The 17626-nt window shown below is 51.0% G+C and overlaps 1 protein-coding gene across 5 annotated transcripts; it reads right to left on the bottom strand.

Moving 5' to 3' along the window:
- Window positions 1-1545: 1545 nt before the first annotated feature.
- LOC125536838 (TORTIFOLIA1-like protein 1) lies at window positions 1546-15027 on the bottom strand. 5 transcript variants are annotated; one of them, XM_048700122.1, is made up of 7 exons: window positions 13947-15027; window positions 12687-12878; window positions 12490-12562; window positions 11818-12395; window positions 4103-4975; window positions 2533-2605; window positions 1761-1957 (listed from the first exon to the last, which is right to left on the bottom strand). In XM_048700122.1, exons 1-6 carry the CDS (start codon window positions 14691-14693, stop codon window positions 2576-2578), a joined length of 2493 nt encoding a protein of 830 aa, XP_048556079.1. In that variant the 5' UTR covers window positions 14694-15027; the 3' UTR covers window positions 1761-1957; window positions 2533-2575. The 5 variants fall into 5 exon arrangements, with proteins under 5 accessions (XP_048556078.1, XP_048556076.1, XP_048556077.1 ...); XM_048700121.1 differs by lacking the exon at window positions 2533-2605 and having other exon boundaries at window positions 1546-1957; window positions 11818-12392; window positions 12505-12562; window positions 13947-15026; XM_048700119.1 differs by lacking the exon at window positions 2533-2605 and having other exon boundaries at window positions 1546-1957; window positions 11818-12392; window positions 13947-15025.
- Between the last annotated feature and the right edge of the window lie 2599 nt (window positions 15028-17626).

Raw genomic sequence — 17626 nt, 5'->3', positions numbered from 1 at the left:
AGGTCAGAATTTTGTGATGTTTGGACATCTGAGAAGCTTATGTCAATAAAGACAAATTTGAGGTATATGAGAAACTTCGAAAAATACCATTGTTCGGAACTGATTTTCCTTTTGGCACGAGCACCTCAAAAGAGTCATTTGAATCGCAAATGAAATTGTGAAAGAAGTACTTACCACCGGAGTCCATTTGTACCTTGCGGGCAAACCGTCGAACAGTTTGAGGGCGAAGTGGAAGAAGTCGGCCGGTGAAGAGCCTCACGCCTCTCCGAGACCAAGTAGCAGGCCTGATGGCGTCCGCCGGGCATAGTGGCGTCTGGAGCGAGGTTGCCGCGTTTGAGTGCTGCAAACGAGGGGGTGGCGTTGATATCGAGGTGCGGCAGCGGTGAAAACGATCTACCATACGCCAGAGTATGTGGCCGTCACGAGGTGCTGTGCTGGGGAGGTATGAGGGCACGGACGGCTAGGCTGAGCACAGGAACTGGGCAGCGGGTGGGGCTGCTAGGTGTGCTGGTTGTCGATTGGAGGAAGAGGGAATGGCCAATGTGCCACCGACTGGCAGGCCAGAGGGAGGACAAGGGCATACGTTCACACCGACACAAACACGGCCCAAATTTGGGCCTGAAATGGGTCGCGCACGGACAAAAAGCGGACGTTCGCTCATTTGGGTCGTCATGTTAGGACGACTTCTGTGTCAGTTTCGATCCAAACCCAAACGGACACACGCACGGTCTAAGGATGGCAATTTTACCCACAGATATCATACCCGCATGGGTAGGGTATGGGCACACTTTTATACCCATGGTACTACCTGCGCGTTAAGTCATGGGCAGGGTACAAATATAGTCTTGTACCCATGGGTATACCCATACCCTGCCCACTTGTGAACTAATGTTAAGTTGTTGCCAAATGTGCTATTAATGAGTGTAAAATTGTGAACTTATGTACTATTTGTTCTATTCACTGAGTACCCAACAGGTACGGGTAGGGTAAAGTTTCATACCATGAATATGGGTATAGGTAGAATTTTGTATCCACTGATTATATGGGTATAGTATTGCTCTACCTTATCCATTGCCATCCTTATTTGGGTCAGTGCGTTGGAGTTGCTTTAAGCATTCTCGAACCGGGACGGATACTTGGCTGGCTCGTGGAAAGATGCTCGCATCCAATGTTGCATTACATTCGCGGTCCAGAACAAGCGTTTGCATCAGAGCGAGCAAAGGGACCCTGGTTTCTCAGCTCTTGTCAGGATGAGACCGTGAGAACGACTGAACGAGTGCTGCGACTATGGAGGATGTATCATCCTAACACTCTCCAGGAGTACATTGGAGAGTGTTAGGATGATACTCCTGCTTAACTGAAGCTGGTATGGCAAACGAGGCTTCGGAATGGAGTCCTGGTTGAGTGCATCGCCTTGCTTCAGATTTCTGTGTACTTGGGCAAATTCTTCAGGAAAAATAGGGAACAAACTGATAGCAAAATCCTTCACGAAAACATAAGCTGCATCGTTGAGGAGCTTGCAACCGCTGAGATGCCTCACGGGTAGAAGACCCAAAAAAAATGATTTCTCAAATTATCAGTATAGGGGAGACGCAGGGAAACCAATATATCAACATCATATATCACCCAACACCAACACACAGTTCCACTCCTCCGCTCCCATTCTGTCATATCTAATCATTATACTCGTAAATAGCAATAGAGCAAACAAAAAGACCAGCAATAATGAACAAATGAAATTTACTCACGTCAACCAATGGCCCTAATTGATAAGCTGCTGCAGATCGATGTGCCACGATGAGGCCAGCTGCTTCATTATCTGAACTGGTGTCGCCCCCTCCCAATCATCAGGCAGCTCGATGGCAGTAGCTTCATGAAGTCCGAATAAGAGGTCATTCTTTGCATCTCGAGGGATTCCAAGATAGTCGGATCCATTTTCCATCACCAGATCAGTCAACTGCATCAACAACCAGGACAATCATGATTTACACAAGTTGCTCAGGCAATGCATTCAAGTATTCAACTCAAATGTTAAACCTTAAGATTCCCGACATCTGAATATGCAACCAATCATACCAGTCTAATAACATCTCCAAGAAAGCTTTGTTTGACCAACATGCTGCCTAGCGTTTAGTAAAATGGACAATAATATATAATCACAATTATAGTTTCTATACCATCATCTGGCAGCAGTAGCTATGCCTGAACACAACGTAAGTTATGGTACTGCATTGGCTTCACAAGTAAATAGAAATAACTGCACCTCTATTAGTTCCACGACATGTTAAATGTTGCCTGTACTGTCCAGCAAACAAAACAAAACTATCACCTTCCTTCCGAATTATAAGACGTTTTGGATATTCAATATGGACTACATACGGACTGAAATAAGTGAACAAACACACTAAAACGCGTCTATATACATCCGATTCAGTAAATGTTAGACCATTTATAATTTGCAACGGAGGGAGCACTATTTAACAAATAAAACTAATTTGATCACTGAAGAAAGCATAGCTATCATTCACGTACTTCACGATCTTCCTTGTAGCAATCCAGTCAAAATGAGTGGCCTTCATTCTAGACCAAATGAAAAGCCAGGAGTCTGTTTGAGAAGGCAAAAGGACCACTTGTCAATCAGTTGCACTTCTGTTCTCTATCTAATGATTTTCTACCAAGAAATATGTTAAGAATGATTCCTCTAACTTAGTTGTGTAGCCAATTACTCCCTCCTCCCAATTTACAGCGCCCTCATACTTCATGGTTTAACTTTGACTATCAATGTGATCAATAATAACCAGTCAGAAAAAATATGTGATCAATAATACATTAGTCATGTGTTAAAAAGTACTCCCTCTGTCCCAAAATAAGTGACTCAACATTGCACTAACTTTAGTACAAAGTTAGTACAAAGTTGAGTCACTTATTTTGGGACGGAGGGAGTATACCGTTGGAACTTTTTCTGGATAAGTGGATATGAACTTCAATGGGTGTAATTTTTCTAGCACATAACCCATGTTCCTATGGTCAAACTTGAACCTCGAATCATGTGCGCGCCACATAAACTGGGACGGTAGGAGTACATGGTTATTGACGGATAAACTCATCGTAGATGCCTTTTTTATAGGTTGTAGGTGCAAGTTTTACAAGGCAAAGCCCTTGCCCGCTTAGACCAATTTAGGTGTCACCATTATGCCCAGTGCCAAGCGCTTTTTAGAACACTGGTTGATAGTTAGATGCTATTGATTGATCATCTAACTTCCCTACTCAGATATATTCCTCATTCCAGGACAACTTGGAAATATTTAACCATTCACCAATACCAAATCATATTCACTGCTCCGTGAATACCAGGCACATTTATCAAAAGCAACATACCTGGTGCACACTGCACAGGGCCTACTTGGTGAACAAATACACAAATTCAATGTGATGATGTTTTTGGCATACTATGGGTGGCTCATTTGCCCAAAGGCAGATGTTGGGTGCTGGATTGGTCCCACTTGCATCTTGGCCACACTGATGAGACCGGATGGCTGGAATTGAATTTATGCATTTGTTCACCATATAGGCCTTGTGCGCAGCATATATTGCCCACAACGAAAGCAATATCCACACAGCTATTATAAAAGCACAATGTCCGAATATTGGAAAATATACTAGGCAGAACTGTGAATTCAGGAAACCGTCAGTATCTTGAGCTCCATCCCCACTAACATCAGGACAGCATCATTTTGCCACGTCCAAATTTCCTAGACTAATTTGAAATGTTCATGGTATGTTATCTCACCAAAAGGAACGGATAGTTGTGCACGAGATACTAGAACAATATGCAATTTTCAGTGAGGAACAATATGCAACTGTTAAAAAATGCTTAAACACATGCACACTGAAATGCACTCTTTAGAATGGTGTGCCTAGTCATAACATGACATAGCGCACTTGATTTTTCTTTTTATAGTTCAGCACCAGTTTTGGCGTGAAAAGAAAAAAAAACTTGGACATTTCCCTGGTATAGTTGTCACTAAGTCTGCACTCTGCAAACATCCCCGACAATTCAGATAGAATAATTTTGCTCTTAAAATGGAAGATAGTAGTTTACCTGCTGAAGCCAACTCAAAGCTATATCATAGAAGCTTTCCTCTACGAGGAATTGTCCAACAGCATGTAGAACCTCATTTGAAACCTCGTTTGACAGTTGATCGACAACTGGTCCAGTTTGCTCCATTAACTTTACAAGTAGCTCAGCATCTCCAGTGGAAAGAACCTCAGCATAAGCCGAATCCATGTCACCAACATGAATAGCATCCATCGCGCGAGTCCAGGATTCCCAAAGTGGACCTCTTCCGTCCCCTTGATTGTCATCATTCAAAGTCTCTCCATCCAGCTCAGGAATAGCAACTCTTGCAGCAGCCCTTGAACTTCCATTATCTTCACCGGCCACTCTGATAGCTTCCAGTGTCGCCTCATCTTTCGACGCCCTCCATGCACTTCGAGCAGAAGGACCCTCCCCAAACCTAAATGGACCCTGTCCTTTGTCCCATCCTCGCCTCGGACCTGCTTGATCATTACCATTTCTAGGCACCCGAGTGTCAGATGAAAAAGAATCTAATCCTCTCCTGGAATTCATTCCGCTTCGTGATCCAGAATAAGCGTATGAATCCCATTGCTCAGAATCTGGTCTCCAGGATGGGCTTCTTACACCAGAAGCCATACCATCTGCAGAAAAATACCTATCTGCGAATCCTATCCTTCCATCACCACCCCTACCAAATTTCGAATTAGAATACTCATGAAACCCATTGTATTTCGCAGATGATCTGCCAGGAGATGAATCGAAGCCCAGGGTTGAACCGCCACCTCTCCTGCCTGATGACAATGATATATCCCTAGCCATTTCCTCAACAACCCTCTCAAGACCACGTACTCTGTTTTCCAGAGTAACCATGCTGTCATGAGATCCTCCCATGAAATCCTGAAATGCACAAAATACAAGTGATATTAGGTAGCTTTCCAAAAGATGTCTAATAAACTTAAAATCTCTCCTCATAAGTAGCACATCACAATGATATGTGATATCATTTGGATAACAAACGATTAGTTAATCACCAAGCAAAACTATGATATTAGGTAGCTTTCCAAAAGATGTCTAATAAACTTAAAATCTCTCCTCATAAGTAGCACATCACAATGATATGTGATATCATTTGGATAACAAACAATTAGTCAATCACCAAGCAAAACATAGTTTAAAAAGGCTCGCCTAGGCTCTAGGCTATAGCAAAATGCCTAGCACTTAATGTGCGCAAAATTGCACTTGAGCATGTGCTTTGGGCAGAAAAGCGCAAGGCGGTGGCAAAGCACACAAGTAACGCCTAGCCCTTTTTTTAATTTTGATCCGAAATGGTCGTAAATGCAGTCAATTTTACATCCAACAAGTATAGAAGGTTATTTCTAAATAACTAAACAATGTAAGCCCGGTTCATTTGTATTAATATGTAAGATCATAGCACTAGCTGCTGGATGGCATTGTAGAAACTGTGATAACAAAAGATTGACAGCAGCCCCACACAAAGACAAACATGCCATATGACAATATATTTATCATTTCACTTTCACATACACAATTGCAGAGAGATTCTGTTATGACCGGCCAGGTCTATGGCCGCCGCAGGCCCAACAGGCAGACTTAGGCCCGCAAGTTATCTTAGTTTTATTCAGATTAGGCAAGTTATCTCAGGATTGATTCTTCTACAAGTTATCTAGGATATAAATATAGATTGTAAGACTCTTTTGGAGGAAGCAATAAAGACTATTATTATCTTTTGTTGCCCGGCTCCTAGAGGAGCCGGAAACCCTAGCCGCCGCAGCCTAGCCGCCGCAGCCCTCAACCCTAGCCGCGACGGCGCCCTGCCGCCGGCGCACCCGCTCCTCGCCGCGCCCACTTCCTCCTTGCCCCTACAACCTACGCAGTAGAGCCGGTAGGAACCCTAGTCCTACCAATTTGGTATTCAGAGACCACGTTGCGATCATGTCGATGCCGCCATCACCGCCGCCGCTGCCCGTCGGCACCACCGCGCCCATGACGACGGCGCCAAGCATCACCGCGCCGACCGCATCCGCCGGGACCTCGCTGGCGTGTCCCGTCTCCTCCTCGGCACCACCTGCACCGGCGTCTCCGGGCGCATCTCCACCATCGCCGCTGGCCGCCTTGTCTCCGGAGCAACTCGCCGCCACGCTACATCACCTCGTCACCGCCGTCCACGGGCTTCAGCTCCACCAGCAATATGGGGCCGGGGCCTATGCTCAACCGCCATCGGCCCCGATCGCCGCCACTGGTCTTCTCCTACAGCAGCAGCCGCAGTACGGGGGCGGGGCGAGCCCCTTCGCGCCACCACCAGGACCGTACCAGGGCGCGGCCACGTACGGCGGGCCCCCGTTCGGGCCGATCCAGGCGGGATTGGCATCCGGGCCAGCACCGGCCGCGGCGCCCCTCTGGCCTTTGCCGCCGGCCGCCTCCTGGCTGCAGCAGCCGCCGCCCACCGTCTGGCCGGTTCAGCAGACGCCGTTCCCCGCATGGCCGGCCCAGCAGCCGCCACCGACGGCGTCCCAGGGCCTGCGTCCACCGCCGTTCTCCGCGCCCTCATCAGCCGGGACCACCTCGGGCGCGGCCTCGACTACCGGGTTACCGATCCATCAGGTCCGGTTTCCCCCGTCCCCCCTGCCAGCATGGGCGGCGGGGTCTTCGCCTTCACCGGTCTACACCACGACCCCGGTTGAGCCGACTCCGTTTCCGCAGTTCGGCGGGCCATCCGGCCCCGCCGGCCAGTACCCCGCCGCCCAGCAGCCGCCGCCGACGGCGTCCCAGGGCCTGCGTCCACCGCCGTTCTCCGCGCCCTCATCAGCCGGGACCACCTCGGGCGCGGCCTCGACTACCGGGTTACCGATCCATCAGGTCCGGTTTCCCCCGTCCCCGTCCCCCCTGCCAGCATGGGCGGCGGGGTCTTCGCCTTCACCGGTCTACACCACGACCCCGGTTGAGCCGACTCCGTTTCCGCAGTTCGGCGGGCCATCCGGCCCCGCCGGCCAGTACCCAAACTACTCCGATCAGGCACCTCCGGCTTCACTCTTCCGAGCCCCCGCGCCTGCTCAGCACGGCGGGCCGCAGCAGACACCGCCGCGGTTCGCCAAACTCGACTTCGCCACCTACGAGGGCACGGAGGACCCCCTCAACTGGCTCAACCAGTGCGAACAGTTCTTTCGAGGGCAGCGGACGCTCGCTTCAGATCGTACCTGGCTCGCGTCCTATCATCTTCGAGGCGCAGCACAGACCTGGTACTACGCCCTCGAGCAGGACGAGGGCGGCATGCCACCGTGGGAGCGCTTCCGGGAGCTCTGTCTTCTCCGTTTTGGGCCTCCTATCCGCGGGAGCCGACTGGCGGCCCTCGGCCGTTTACCATTCACATCTACGGTGCAGGACTACACCGATCGCTTCCAGGCCCTGGCATGCCACGCGCCGGGCGTCTCCGCGACCCAGCGCGCCGAGCTCTTTGTGGGCGGTCTGCCGGACCATATCCGCGTGGACGTCGAGCTCCGGGATCCCCCCGATCTCCAGACGGCCATGTACTACGCCCGGGCCTTCGAGCAGCGGGCCCAGGCACTGCAGCCACCACTCGGACGGAGTGGCCGCCAGCCCAGTCGGCCAGCACCGACTTCCTCAGCCCCGGGTCGGCCTCTCCCATCCGCGACGGCCACATCCCCGGCTGCCACACGGCCCTTCCGTCGGCTGTCACCGGCCGAGCAGCAGGGGCGTCGCCGTCAGGGTCTCTGCTTCAACTGCGATGAGCCCTATACGCCGACCCATGTCTGCCCCCGCCTCTTTTATTTAGAGACGGTCGACTACACCGAGGAGAACGACTCGCCCGACCCGTTACATCCGCCTGCGGCGCCCGAGGACGCGGCCGCGGGTTCCGCAGCGACAGCGTGCGTCGTCTCCCTTCACGCCCTGGCCGGCATCCGGGGCGAGCAGACCATGCTGCTGCCGGTGACGATCCATGGCGAGCGCCTGGTGGCCCTGCTAGATACGGGCTCCACACACAACTTTCTGCCCGAATCGACCATGCGTCGGCTAGCCCTCCCGACGACGGGCGGGGAGCGCCGGCGGATCACAGTGGCGAACGGTGATCGCCTCCGGTGCCATGGGCTAGCCCGCGACGTTCCCATCTCCATCGGCGGCGAACACTTTTCCATCACTTGTGCAGGGATCGATCTCGGCTGCTTCGACTTCATCCTCGGGGTGGACTTTCTCCGGACCCTCGGCCCCATCCTATGGGATTTCGACGCACTCATGATGACATTCTGGCGGCAGGGCCGCCGCATCCGGTGGGAGGGCATTGGGGGCGCCGCGGCTGCCGTGCCACATCTCCAGCTGGCTGCCGCGTCCTCGGAGGCTGAGCACCCCCTGCTGGATTCTCTTCTGGAGCAGCACAGCGACCTCTTCGACGCTCCGCGGGGTCTTCCGCCTGCCCGGGTGTACGACCATCATATTCACCTCGTACCAGGCTCCACTCCGGTGGCGGTACGGCCCTACCGCTACCCCCAGCTGCAGAAGGATGAGTTGGAGCGCCAGTGTGCCCTGATGCTCACCGCAGGCATCATCCGGATCTCCACGTCACCCTTCACGGCGCCGGTGCTTCTCGTCCATAAGTCCGACGGCACATGGCGCTTCTGCATCGACTACCGCGCCCTCAACGCACTCATGCTCAAGGACAAGTTCCCTATACCGGTGGTCGACGAGCTCTTGGATGAGCTCCATGGGGCACGCTTCTTCACCAAGCTCGATCTTCGATCGGGCTATCATCAGGTGCGCATGCATCCGGACGACATCGCCAAGACGGCGTTTCGCACCCACCATGGCCACTTCGAGTTCTTGATGATGCCTTTCGGCCTCGCCAACGCCCCGGCGACTTTCCAAGCCCTGATGAACGACGTCCTTCGACCCTACTTACGGCGGTTTGTGCTTGTTTTCTTTGATGACATTCTTATCTACAGCGCCACCTGGGCCGAACATCTCCAGCACGTCGCCATCGTCTTCAACGAGCTTCGGGCGCACCACCTCCACCTTAAACGCTCAAAGTGCTCGTTCGGGACACCTACCGTCGCCTACCTCGGCCATGTCATCTCGGCCGACGGAGTGGCTATGGACGCCGATAAGGTGGCGGCCGTCTCCGCCTGGCCGACGCCTCACTCACCGCGGGCTCTCCGCGGGTTCCTCGGACTCGCTGGCTACTACCGGAAATTTATCCGGGAGTTCGGACTCATCGCGGCGCCCCTCACGCGGTTGCTTCGCCGCGACGCCTTCGCCTGGGACGCTGAGGCGACGACGGCATTCGAGGCCCTCAAGGGGGCCCTCACGACGGGCCCCGTCCTCCAGATGCCCGACTTCGACCGTCCGTTCGTGGTGGACTGTGACGCCTCGGGCGCCGGGTTCAGCGTCGTACTTCATCAGGGCGATGGGCCCCTCGCCTTCTTCAGCCGGCCTTTCACTTCGCGCCATCTTAAGTTGGCCGCTTACGAGCGGGAGCTCATTGGCCTCGTCCAGGCCGTGCGTCATTGGCGGCCATACTTGTGGGGGCGGACCTTCCACATTCGCACGGACCACTACAGCCTGAAGTTCTTGCTGGATCAACGGTTGTCGACCGTACCGCAGCACCAGTGGATCAGCAAGCTCTTCGGCTTCGACTTCTCCGTCGAGTATCGGCCGGGCCGTCTTAACACCGTGGCCGACGCGCTATCCCGTCGCGATTCCGACCTCGCGCCAACCGCCGACGCGTCCGCCGGGACGGCCCTGTGCATTCGCTCCGGGCCATCGTTCGGTCTCTTCACCGACATTCGACGCGCCACTGCGACGGCCGATGACGCCGCACTTCTTCAGCAGCAGCTCGCGGTCGGCGACTTGGAGGAGCCCTGGCGCTTCTCTGACGGACTGCTCCTGCATGGACGCCGGATCTTTGTTCCGGCGCATGATGATCTCCGTCACCAGGTGTTGCAGCTCGCTCACTCGGCGGCCCATGAGGGTGTGCAGAAAACCCTCCATCGTCTTCGCGCCGACTTCTACATCCCTGGCGATCGTGCCCTGGTCCGCGACTGGGTTCGGTCTTGTCAGACTTGCCAGCGCAACAAGACAGAGACCCTGAGACCGGCGGGGCTCCTTCAGCCCTTGGAGGTGCCATCTCAGGTTTGGGTGGATATCTCCTTGGACTTCATCGAGGGCCTTCCCAAGGTAGGGGGCAAGTCAGTCATCCTCACGGTGGTCGATCGCTTCTCTAAGTACGCCCACTTCATCGCGTTGGGCCATCCGTACACAGCGGCATCCGTGGCCCGGGCTTTCTTCGACGGCATAGTCCGTCTACACGGGTTCCCGACGTCGATCGTCAGTGATCGGGACCCAGTCTTCACGGGCCATGTCTGGCGCGACCTCTTCAGGATGGCGGGTGTCCAGCTCCGCCTGAGTACGGCGTTCCATCCTCAGACGGACGGTCAGTCTGAGGTGGTTAACAAGGTCATTGCCATGTATTTGCGTTGTGTGACAGGTGATCGACCTCGCGCTTGGGTGGACTGGCTATCTTGGGCAGAGTACTGCTACAACACTTCTTATCACTCCGCCCTGCGCGCGACGCCATTTGAGGTGGTCTATGGTCGACCACCCCCGCCTATACTTCCGGTCAACCCAGAGACGGCTCGGACAGCAGTAGCGGGTGACCTTATCCGCACCCGTGATGAGATGCTGGCTGAGGTCCGTCAGCGTCTCCTTCAGGCCCAGCAGACGGCCAAGCACTACTACGACGATTATCATCGCGAGGCGGAGTTCGCAGTGGGTGACTGGGTGTGGCTGCGTCTTCTCCACCGCTCTACGCAGTCACTGGACCCGCGCGCAAAGCGCAAGCTTGGCCCTCGCTACGCCGGGCCCTTCCCTGTCGTGGAGCGCATTGGGAAGGTGGCCTATCGTCTTCAGCTTCCAGCCCGCACCCGCATCCACGACGTGTTCCATGTGGGGCTGCTCAAACCTTTCCGTGGCGAGCCACCGGCGGCTCCTCCGACGCTTCCTCCAACCGCCGATGGTCGCATTCTTCCAGAGCCAGCAAAGGTGTTGCAGGCTCAGCTCCGTCGTGGCGTCTGGTTCATCCTAATTCAGTGGGTGGGCCTTCCGGAGGAGGAGGCGACTTGGGAGCAGCGTGAGGATTTCCGTCAACACTATCCAGACTTTCAGCTCGAGGACGAGCTGTTTGCGCAGGCGGGGAGAGATGTTATGACCGGCCAGGTCTATGGCCGCCGCAGGCCCAACAGGCAGGCTTAGGCCCGCAAGTTATCTTAGTTTTATTCAGATTAGGCAAGTTATCTCAGGATTGATTCTTCTACAAGTTATCTAGGATATAAATATAGATTGTAAGACTCTTTTGGAGGAAGCAATAAAGATTATTATTATCTTTTGTTGCCCGGCTCCTAGAGGAGCCGGAAACCCTAGCCGCCGCAGCCTAGCCGCCGCCGCCCTCAACCCTAGCCGCGACGGCGCCCTGCCGCCGGCGCACCCGCTCCTCGCCGCGCCCACTTCCTCCTTGCCCCTACAACCTACGCAGTAGAGCCGGTAGGAACCCTAGTCCTACCAGATTCAAATGTTACATACTCAGACCATCAATCTGGAAATTTAAAATGTGTGATATTTTATGACTGTACAGTTTGAAGTAAAAGAACGAATCAAAATTCAGAACTTCCTATGCTAAAAAAAATCAGGATGGAATAAACCAGAACAAAACTAACCTGCAACATGTTCATGAGACTTGTTTGCTGTCTCTCCAATTGTGATAACTGCTTCTGTATAACTAACCAGTTTGTTTTATTATTTATGAAGGGACCATCTCCTGGTATAGTCATTGGTGCAGATTCTTTTGCACTGGTTTCACACCTATCTTCAACATCAGATGGTCTAGCCTTTGTATCTTTGTTTCTATTTCCTCTTTGGCCAGCCCATTTATTTCGAACACTTTGAAAACTAGAGCTAGCCCGCACTTGGGTCAGACTCCCTTCATCATCTGCAGATCCATTGCTATTAGCTGCACCAACAGGATCACCATCTACTTCCTCTGGATCATCTTCACTTTGTAGATGAGATTGGAGAGTCTTGCGGGGAACTACCACCTCAACAGCCAAGTCATCTGTGGTTCTCGTCTCAAGCTTTTGAAAAAATTCAGGGTTCAGTTCCCTGTCAGTTAGTGTAGGTCTTTTCTTCAAGAGAACTGCTGCTTTTTCAGCTATGCTACTGCCCTTTGCTTTCTCATTATTGCTAGGTGAATCCAGCTTCGTTTCACTGCCAGTTGGTTCCTTAGTTTTACCGTCTTCTGCACACAAATTGTTTAACATTAAGTATACAGATATAATAGTAAACACCCTAGTAATACCATGCACTTGTTCAACGAAAGAAAAGGTTGATACCATTTGTATCTTCACCTGTTAATTGCTTCCACAACTGCACAGCATCAATCACGCTATCTCTGACAGGCCTTACCTGGAATTGTGTTTACAGGAACAACATATCAATTCATTATGGATATGACTTGTGGTCATCTGAAAACAAATGGAACAGTGGCACATCCTACATTTTCGATAGAGTGAGGTGGATTATTTATTACCTTATCAAAACGGCAAGCCTCGAGAGCAGCTATGGTTGGAGCGGCCCCATCACCTATCAAGTGACCTGAATAGGTAGCCAGGACACACAATGTGTCAGCAGCTGCTTTCCTGGTAGCCCAATCACTGTTCTCAAGACAGTCACGGATACTTTGCAGTGTCTGTTGCATATTCTGGGGACTGATCGCTCCAACCTGAAAAGCAGGAAATAAATCATCAACAGATACTCAAACAAGGATGTCAGTAATCATGCTGATAGTTTCTATGATTCTATCACCACGGTGATTTATGAAATATGCAGAAAGACTAGCAATTGTGTAAGCAGCAAGTTTCCATGATAAGACCATATGAAGCTCCTAATTATAACAACAAAAGGAATTCGGAATTCCAGTCTTATGGATGAAACCAGAAAATGAGTGCAGAACACTTGCATGGGTGCATAAGATCATATATGACATAATCCAACATATTAGGAGCTATATCTCCAGAACCCAAGCCCTCGCCAACCAAAAGGCCTAAAGCTCTTAACTATTCGTCTTACACTCCCAAGTGCACACAACAATACTAACAGAATAAATTCATTAGCTCAAATAGCCAATGAACAATAGAATAGGTCCAAAAAAACAGTCTTCTACTCTATTAGTCTCGACTCTCGACTAGTACATGAATGAACACACTGAGTCATCCAACATATCAGGAAAAAATATACGCCATACGCCTATGAGCAGGTAAAAGAAGAATGTATTGTAATCCTAGCTAAAATGGCAAGAATGAAGAGTTGCCACAAGCAACTAGAAATTCAGCTAAGATTCTATTTGGAGCTTTAATCCTAACTGCATAATACTTTAGATTGTTCATGCCTTCATGGAGCCAAACACTATGATATCGATACTTCACCATTCCAAAATAGTAGTCCACTCTCTTGACAGTAATTCACAAATACTTTACAGCAGAAAAAAGAAAACACTAGTATTTCCATCCTAACAGCTGACAATGAGATATACAGGCCACATCCGAAACTGACTAATATGATCATAACTAAGGAAGACATTCCCATCTTCAGGCATAAAACCAATGTGGGTGGTCTGGATGACTTTAGGATTACGGGATTAGCCAATACAGACAGGCAGCCATCTGTAACAAAAATAACAACTACTAGCAGTCTAACATGAATTCTCATTGCCTGGAATTTTTTATGTCAATGACTTAATTCATCAAGCATATATAGCAAGCAAGACAGAAATTAGGGAACCAGCCTATACCTGAGCCAAGCTTCCGATGACATTGAGCAGTGACCCCTTGGCCTGCACACCCTGTCCGCCGACCAACTTGAAAACCCTGGAACCAAGCTTGCCAAACATACCCAAGACACCAGGTCCAGGGCCTGCCCCCTCCACTGTTTTTGCCAAGCAGGCCGCGGCCCCGCTCTGCACAGTCTTGCTCTGCTCTCCCATGACCTCGAAGAGCGGCTTCACGAACAGTGCGACGGTCCCATTTCCCGCCTCACCAGCTGCTGAAGCAGCAAGCGGCCGGAGGTACACCGCCGCTAGCTGCCCCGCGGCGTCGCGGCACGCGTCCCGCACGGACGAGTCGGAGGCCGTGTCCTTGAGCCGTCGCGAGAGATGCGCCATCACCTTCTGCAGGTGCGGCGCCGCGGCGTCGGGGTGAGCCGCGCAGAGCGTGGCAAGAAGACGTATCGACTCGCGCCGCGCTGGCGAGGCGAGCCCCTGGGTGTCGGACGCCAGCGCGTGGAGGAGCATGGGCACGGCGTCCGGGGACGGCGGCGACCGGATGAAGCGGTCGAGTTCCTCGACGGCGATGTGGTGCGTGTCGCGGTCAGAGAGCTTGGCGAGCGCGGAGAGCACGCGCGACTTGAGCTCCGCCATGGCAGCGCTTTTGGACGGCGCCGCGCCAGCGGCCGCGGCGGCGGAGGCAGGGTTTGGCGGCTGCGCGGTGGTGGGCGACCTGGGATGCGATTTGGTGACTGATTTGGAGACCGCGGTCGCCATTGCGGCGGGTTCGCGTGGGGAATCTGGGGAATGCAAGAGTGGGGATGGGGATGGCTGCTAGTTCAGATTTGAACTGGTGGGATGTGGGATTTGGGTTACAATTGGAGGCATCCGGTGGCGAATTCGGGGTGGATTTGGTGGGATTCGTGGAGCTTTTGAATCGGTCGATGGGTTTGGGGCTGGGTTTTGTGGACGATTTTTGGAATGGGATGGTGGGATCTCGCCTTTGGAGCGGAGATGGGCGGTGGGGTGGGGGAAGACGAGGAGTGAGCGAACGAGTTCAAGATTCTTCCGAGACGATGGGTGAGAAGGGTGGAAGAGGGTGAGTGGGCCACCTTGTTATTACTCCTACTCGGCATGGGAATATTATTAGGAAGGAAAATATAACAGATCAAATGATTTGGAGCTGTCAATAACTTGGGCCCACCTTGTCACCAATCGACTCTCTTTATAATTTGGAATGATTTGAAGATTGTTCACCAAGCCTCCGCAACCGGATCCGGCTTGCCTGCTCCCTCCCCATGCTCCCATTCGTACTCCCACTTCATCCTACGGTTGCCGTTTTCCTTTTTTCTTTCTAATCTAATCATCTTTCTCTGATTTTAAGGGAGTAGGGTCGGGCCTTATTTTGTTCCAATCAAATCAAGCCACGTACGCGGGAGCACGGATGGGCACACGCCGGGGGAGCAGACAAGTCTCGTCCTCCGCAACCAGGGATGAAACTCGACCAAATTTGGAATGATGATGGTCATGCCATATCATATTCCACTTTTTTTCGAAATCAAAATCGGTATGGAGGCAATGCGGATGCTGAAACGAATACATGATACAACCAAATATAACAGAAACAAATATGGTATGGTAATGAAGCGGACGTGGACCGAAAGCGAACAACAAAATTCAGACAATACAAGAAAAAGAACCTGTCTTAACAGAAGCACGAATAATAATTTTTAGTAGGTAGATCCTTCGGGTGCAGTTGGTCCTCCAAGTTAGGGTTCTCTTTCCCCCTCACGACTATGGTGGCTAGGGCAGTCATTCACTCCAAACTTCATTAGCGAGCACAAGAGGCAGACCACCAAATAATACATTGATATTTTGAGAGGTGTAAGCCTAGCTGACTTATAGGCATTAGCATTGCAAGAAAAACTAAGAATGTAAAATTCATTAAAGCATTAACAGAAATTGGAGCACAAGTGTACTACACATCAAATAGAGACTGAATTGGGACAACATGTATATAGATGATTTAATCAAACTATAAAACTAAATAAAATGAGCATGAATCGCGTCCCAAAGTTGCAACGTTTAAGTCATCTTCAACGCAAGACACATGTAAAGGCACTTAGGGGAATAAAATAAATATGATGTAATTAAAAGCCATGTAAGCGCTCCATGTTTCAAAGCTAGACTGTTATAACTAACATCGGCGGTTTGCATTCAGCGCTGCATCTTGTGAGGTAGAAAAATTCCCAAGCGCCTGATTCCTTTTCTTGCATTGATGTCATAAGTGACGCCAGGATTGGAGGGCCTAACTGCCCTTTAACCATGACACTTGTCCTGGTGCCCTCCTTTGATGCCCAGCGTTGTAGATGTCCTTATGGACTTGATAATGGTGAAGGGAGATTAGCGGCAACGGCGACATCATGCGGTGACGACAAGGTGGTGGCAGTACATGAGAGGAGAGTTTGGTGGCGGTAGCAGGCAAGTGGATAGGTGGCAGGCATGCACCGTCGAGCTCGTGCAGTGGCAGTGGCCGACGAAGGGGAGCGTTGGTCAGCGAGTGCGGTCAAACAGTTCTATGTGTGGGTGTGGGTGTGCGAAAGAATTGCGTTGCGTATATTTAGGTTAGGTCTGGGTTGAGATGTTTTTGGGCTGGGCTGCATGGGAATGTTTCATGAAAATGGGATAATTTATTTGATCGGATGTCCAATCGCAGTAACGAATATCCCGGTATCCACTGGATATCGTCGTTACTATATCCTATTATGTACACGGTACAGGTACCGGTATCCGATACCGTATCCGGGTGAACTATGAAATCTCATTTCATTTTGTCTAATTTCATATTTGGTTAGAAAACTATCCAATCCGGTTCACCCTTGGTAGCAAAGATATAATTTGATCATGCTCCATGACCATGATCATAGATAAGCAATGGCAAGGTGGCCCAAGAAGTGTTTTACATGACGACCACAACCCTTGGGCAATGACACCACATGTTGACTACTTGCTAGCTGACAACCCATCTACCCTAGGAGGCAAGAGCCCATCCACACGCAGTAGTCTTGCAGCCCTCCATGTATTTGTCCTTCCACAACCACCTGCCTGAGGACCACACTAACTGGAGGAGACGCACCATTGAAAACGATGTCGTTGCGATGCTTCCTATCATCCAAGCCACAAGCGCCATGACCGTCGAAGAATCTCTCAAGACTCGGGGCACTGGATCTAATGAGGTCCATGAAGGAAATATGCCCTAGAGGCAATAATAAAGTTATTATTTATTTTCTTATATCATGATAAATGTTTGTTATTCATGCTAGAATTGTATTAACCGGAAACATAATACATGTGTGAATACATAGACAAACAGAGTGTCACTAGTATGCCTCTACTTGACTAGCTCGTTGATCAAAGATGGTTATGTTTCCTAACCATAGACATTGAAAGGATCGATATGGTTGACTAGAGGGGGGTGAATAGGCAACTACCAATTTTTAACTTTTCTTTACCAAATTAAATTTTGCATCAAAGTAGGTTGTCTAGATGTGCAGCTAGGTGAACAACCTATATGATGCAACAACAACAAGCACACAAGCAAGCAAGGGAACAAACACTAAAGAGCTTGCACAAGTGAAGATAAGAGATAACCAAGAGTGGATCCGGTGAAGACGAGGATGTGTTACCGAAGTTCCTTCCTTTTGAAGGGA

This window comes from Triticum urartu, chromosome 2 (genome assembly GCF_003073215.2).
Source record: "Triticum urartu cultivar G1812 chromosome 2, Tu2.1, whole genome shotgun sequence".
Taxonomy (NCBI): Eukaryota; Viridiplantae; Streptophyta; class Magnoliopsida; order Poales; family Poaceae; genus Triticum; species Triticum urartu.
Note: the sequence above shows the minus strand (reverse complement) of the source record. Positions and strands in the feature narration are given on the sequence as shown.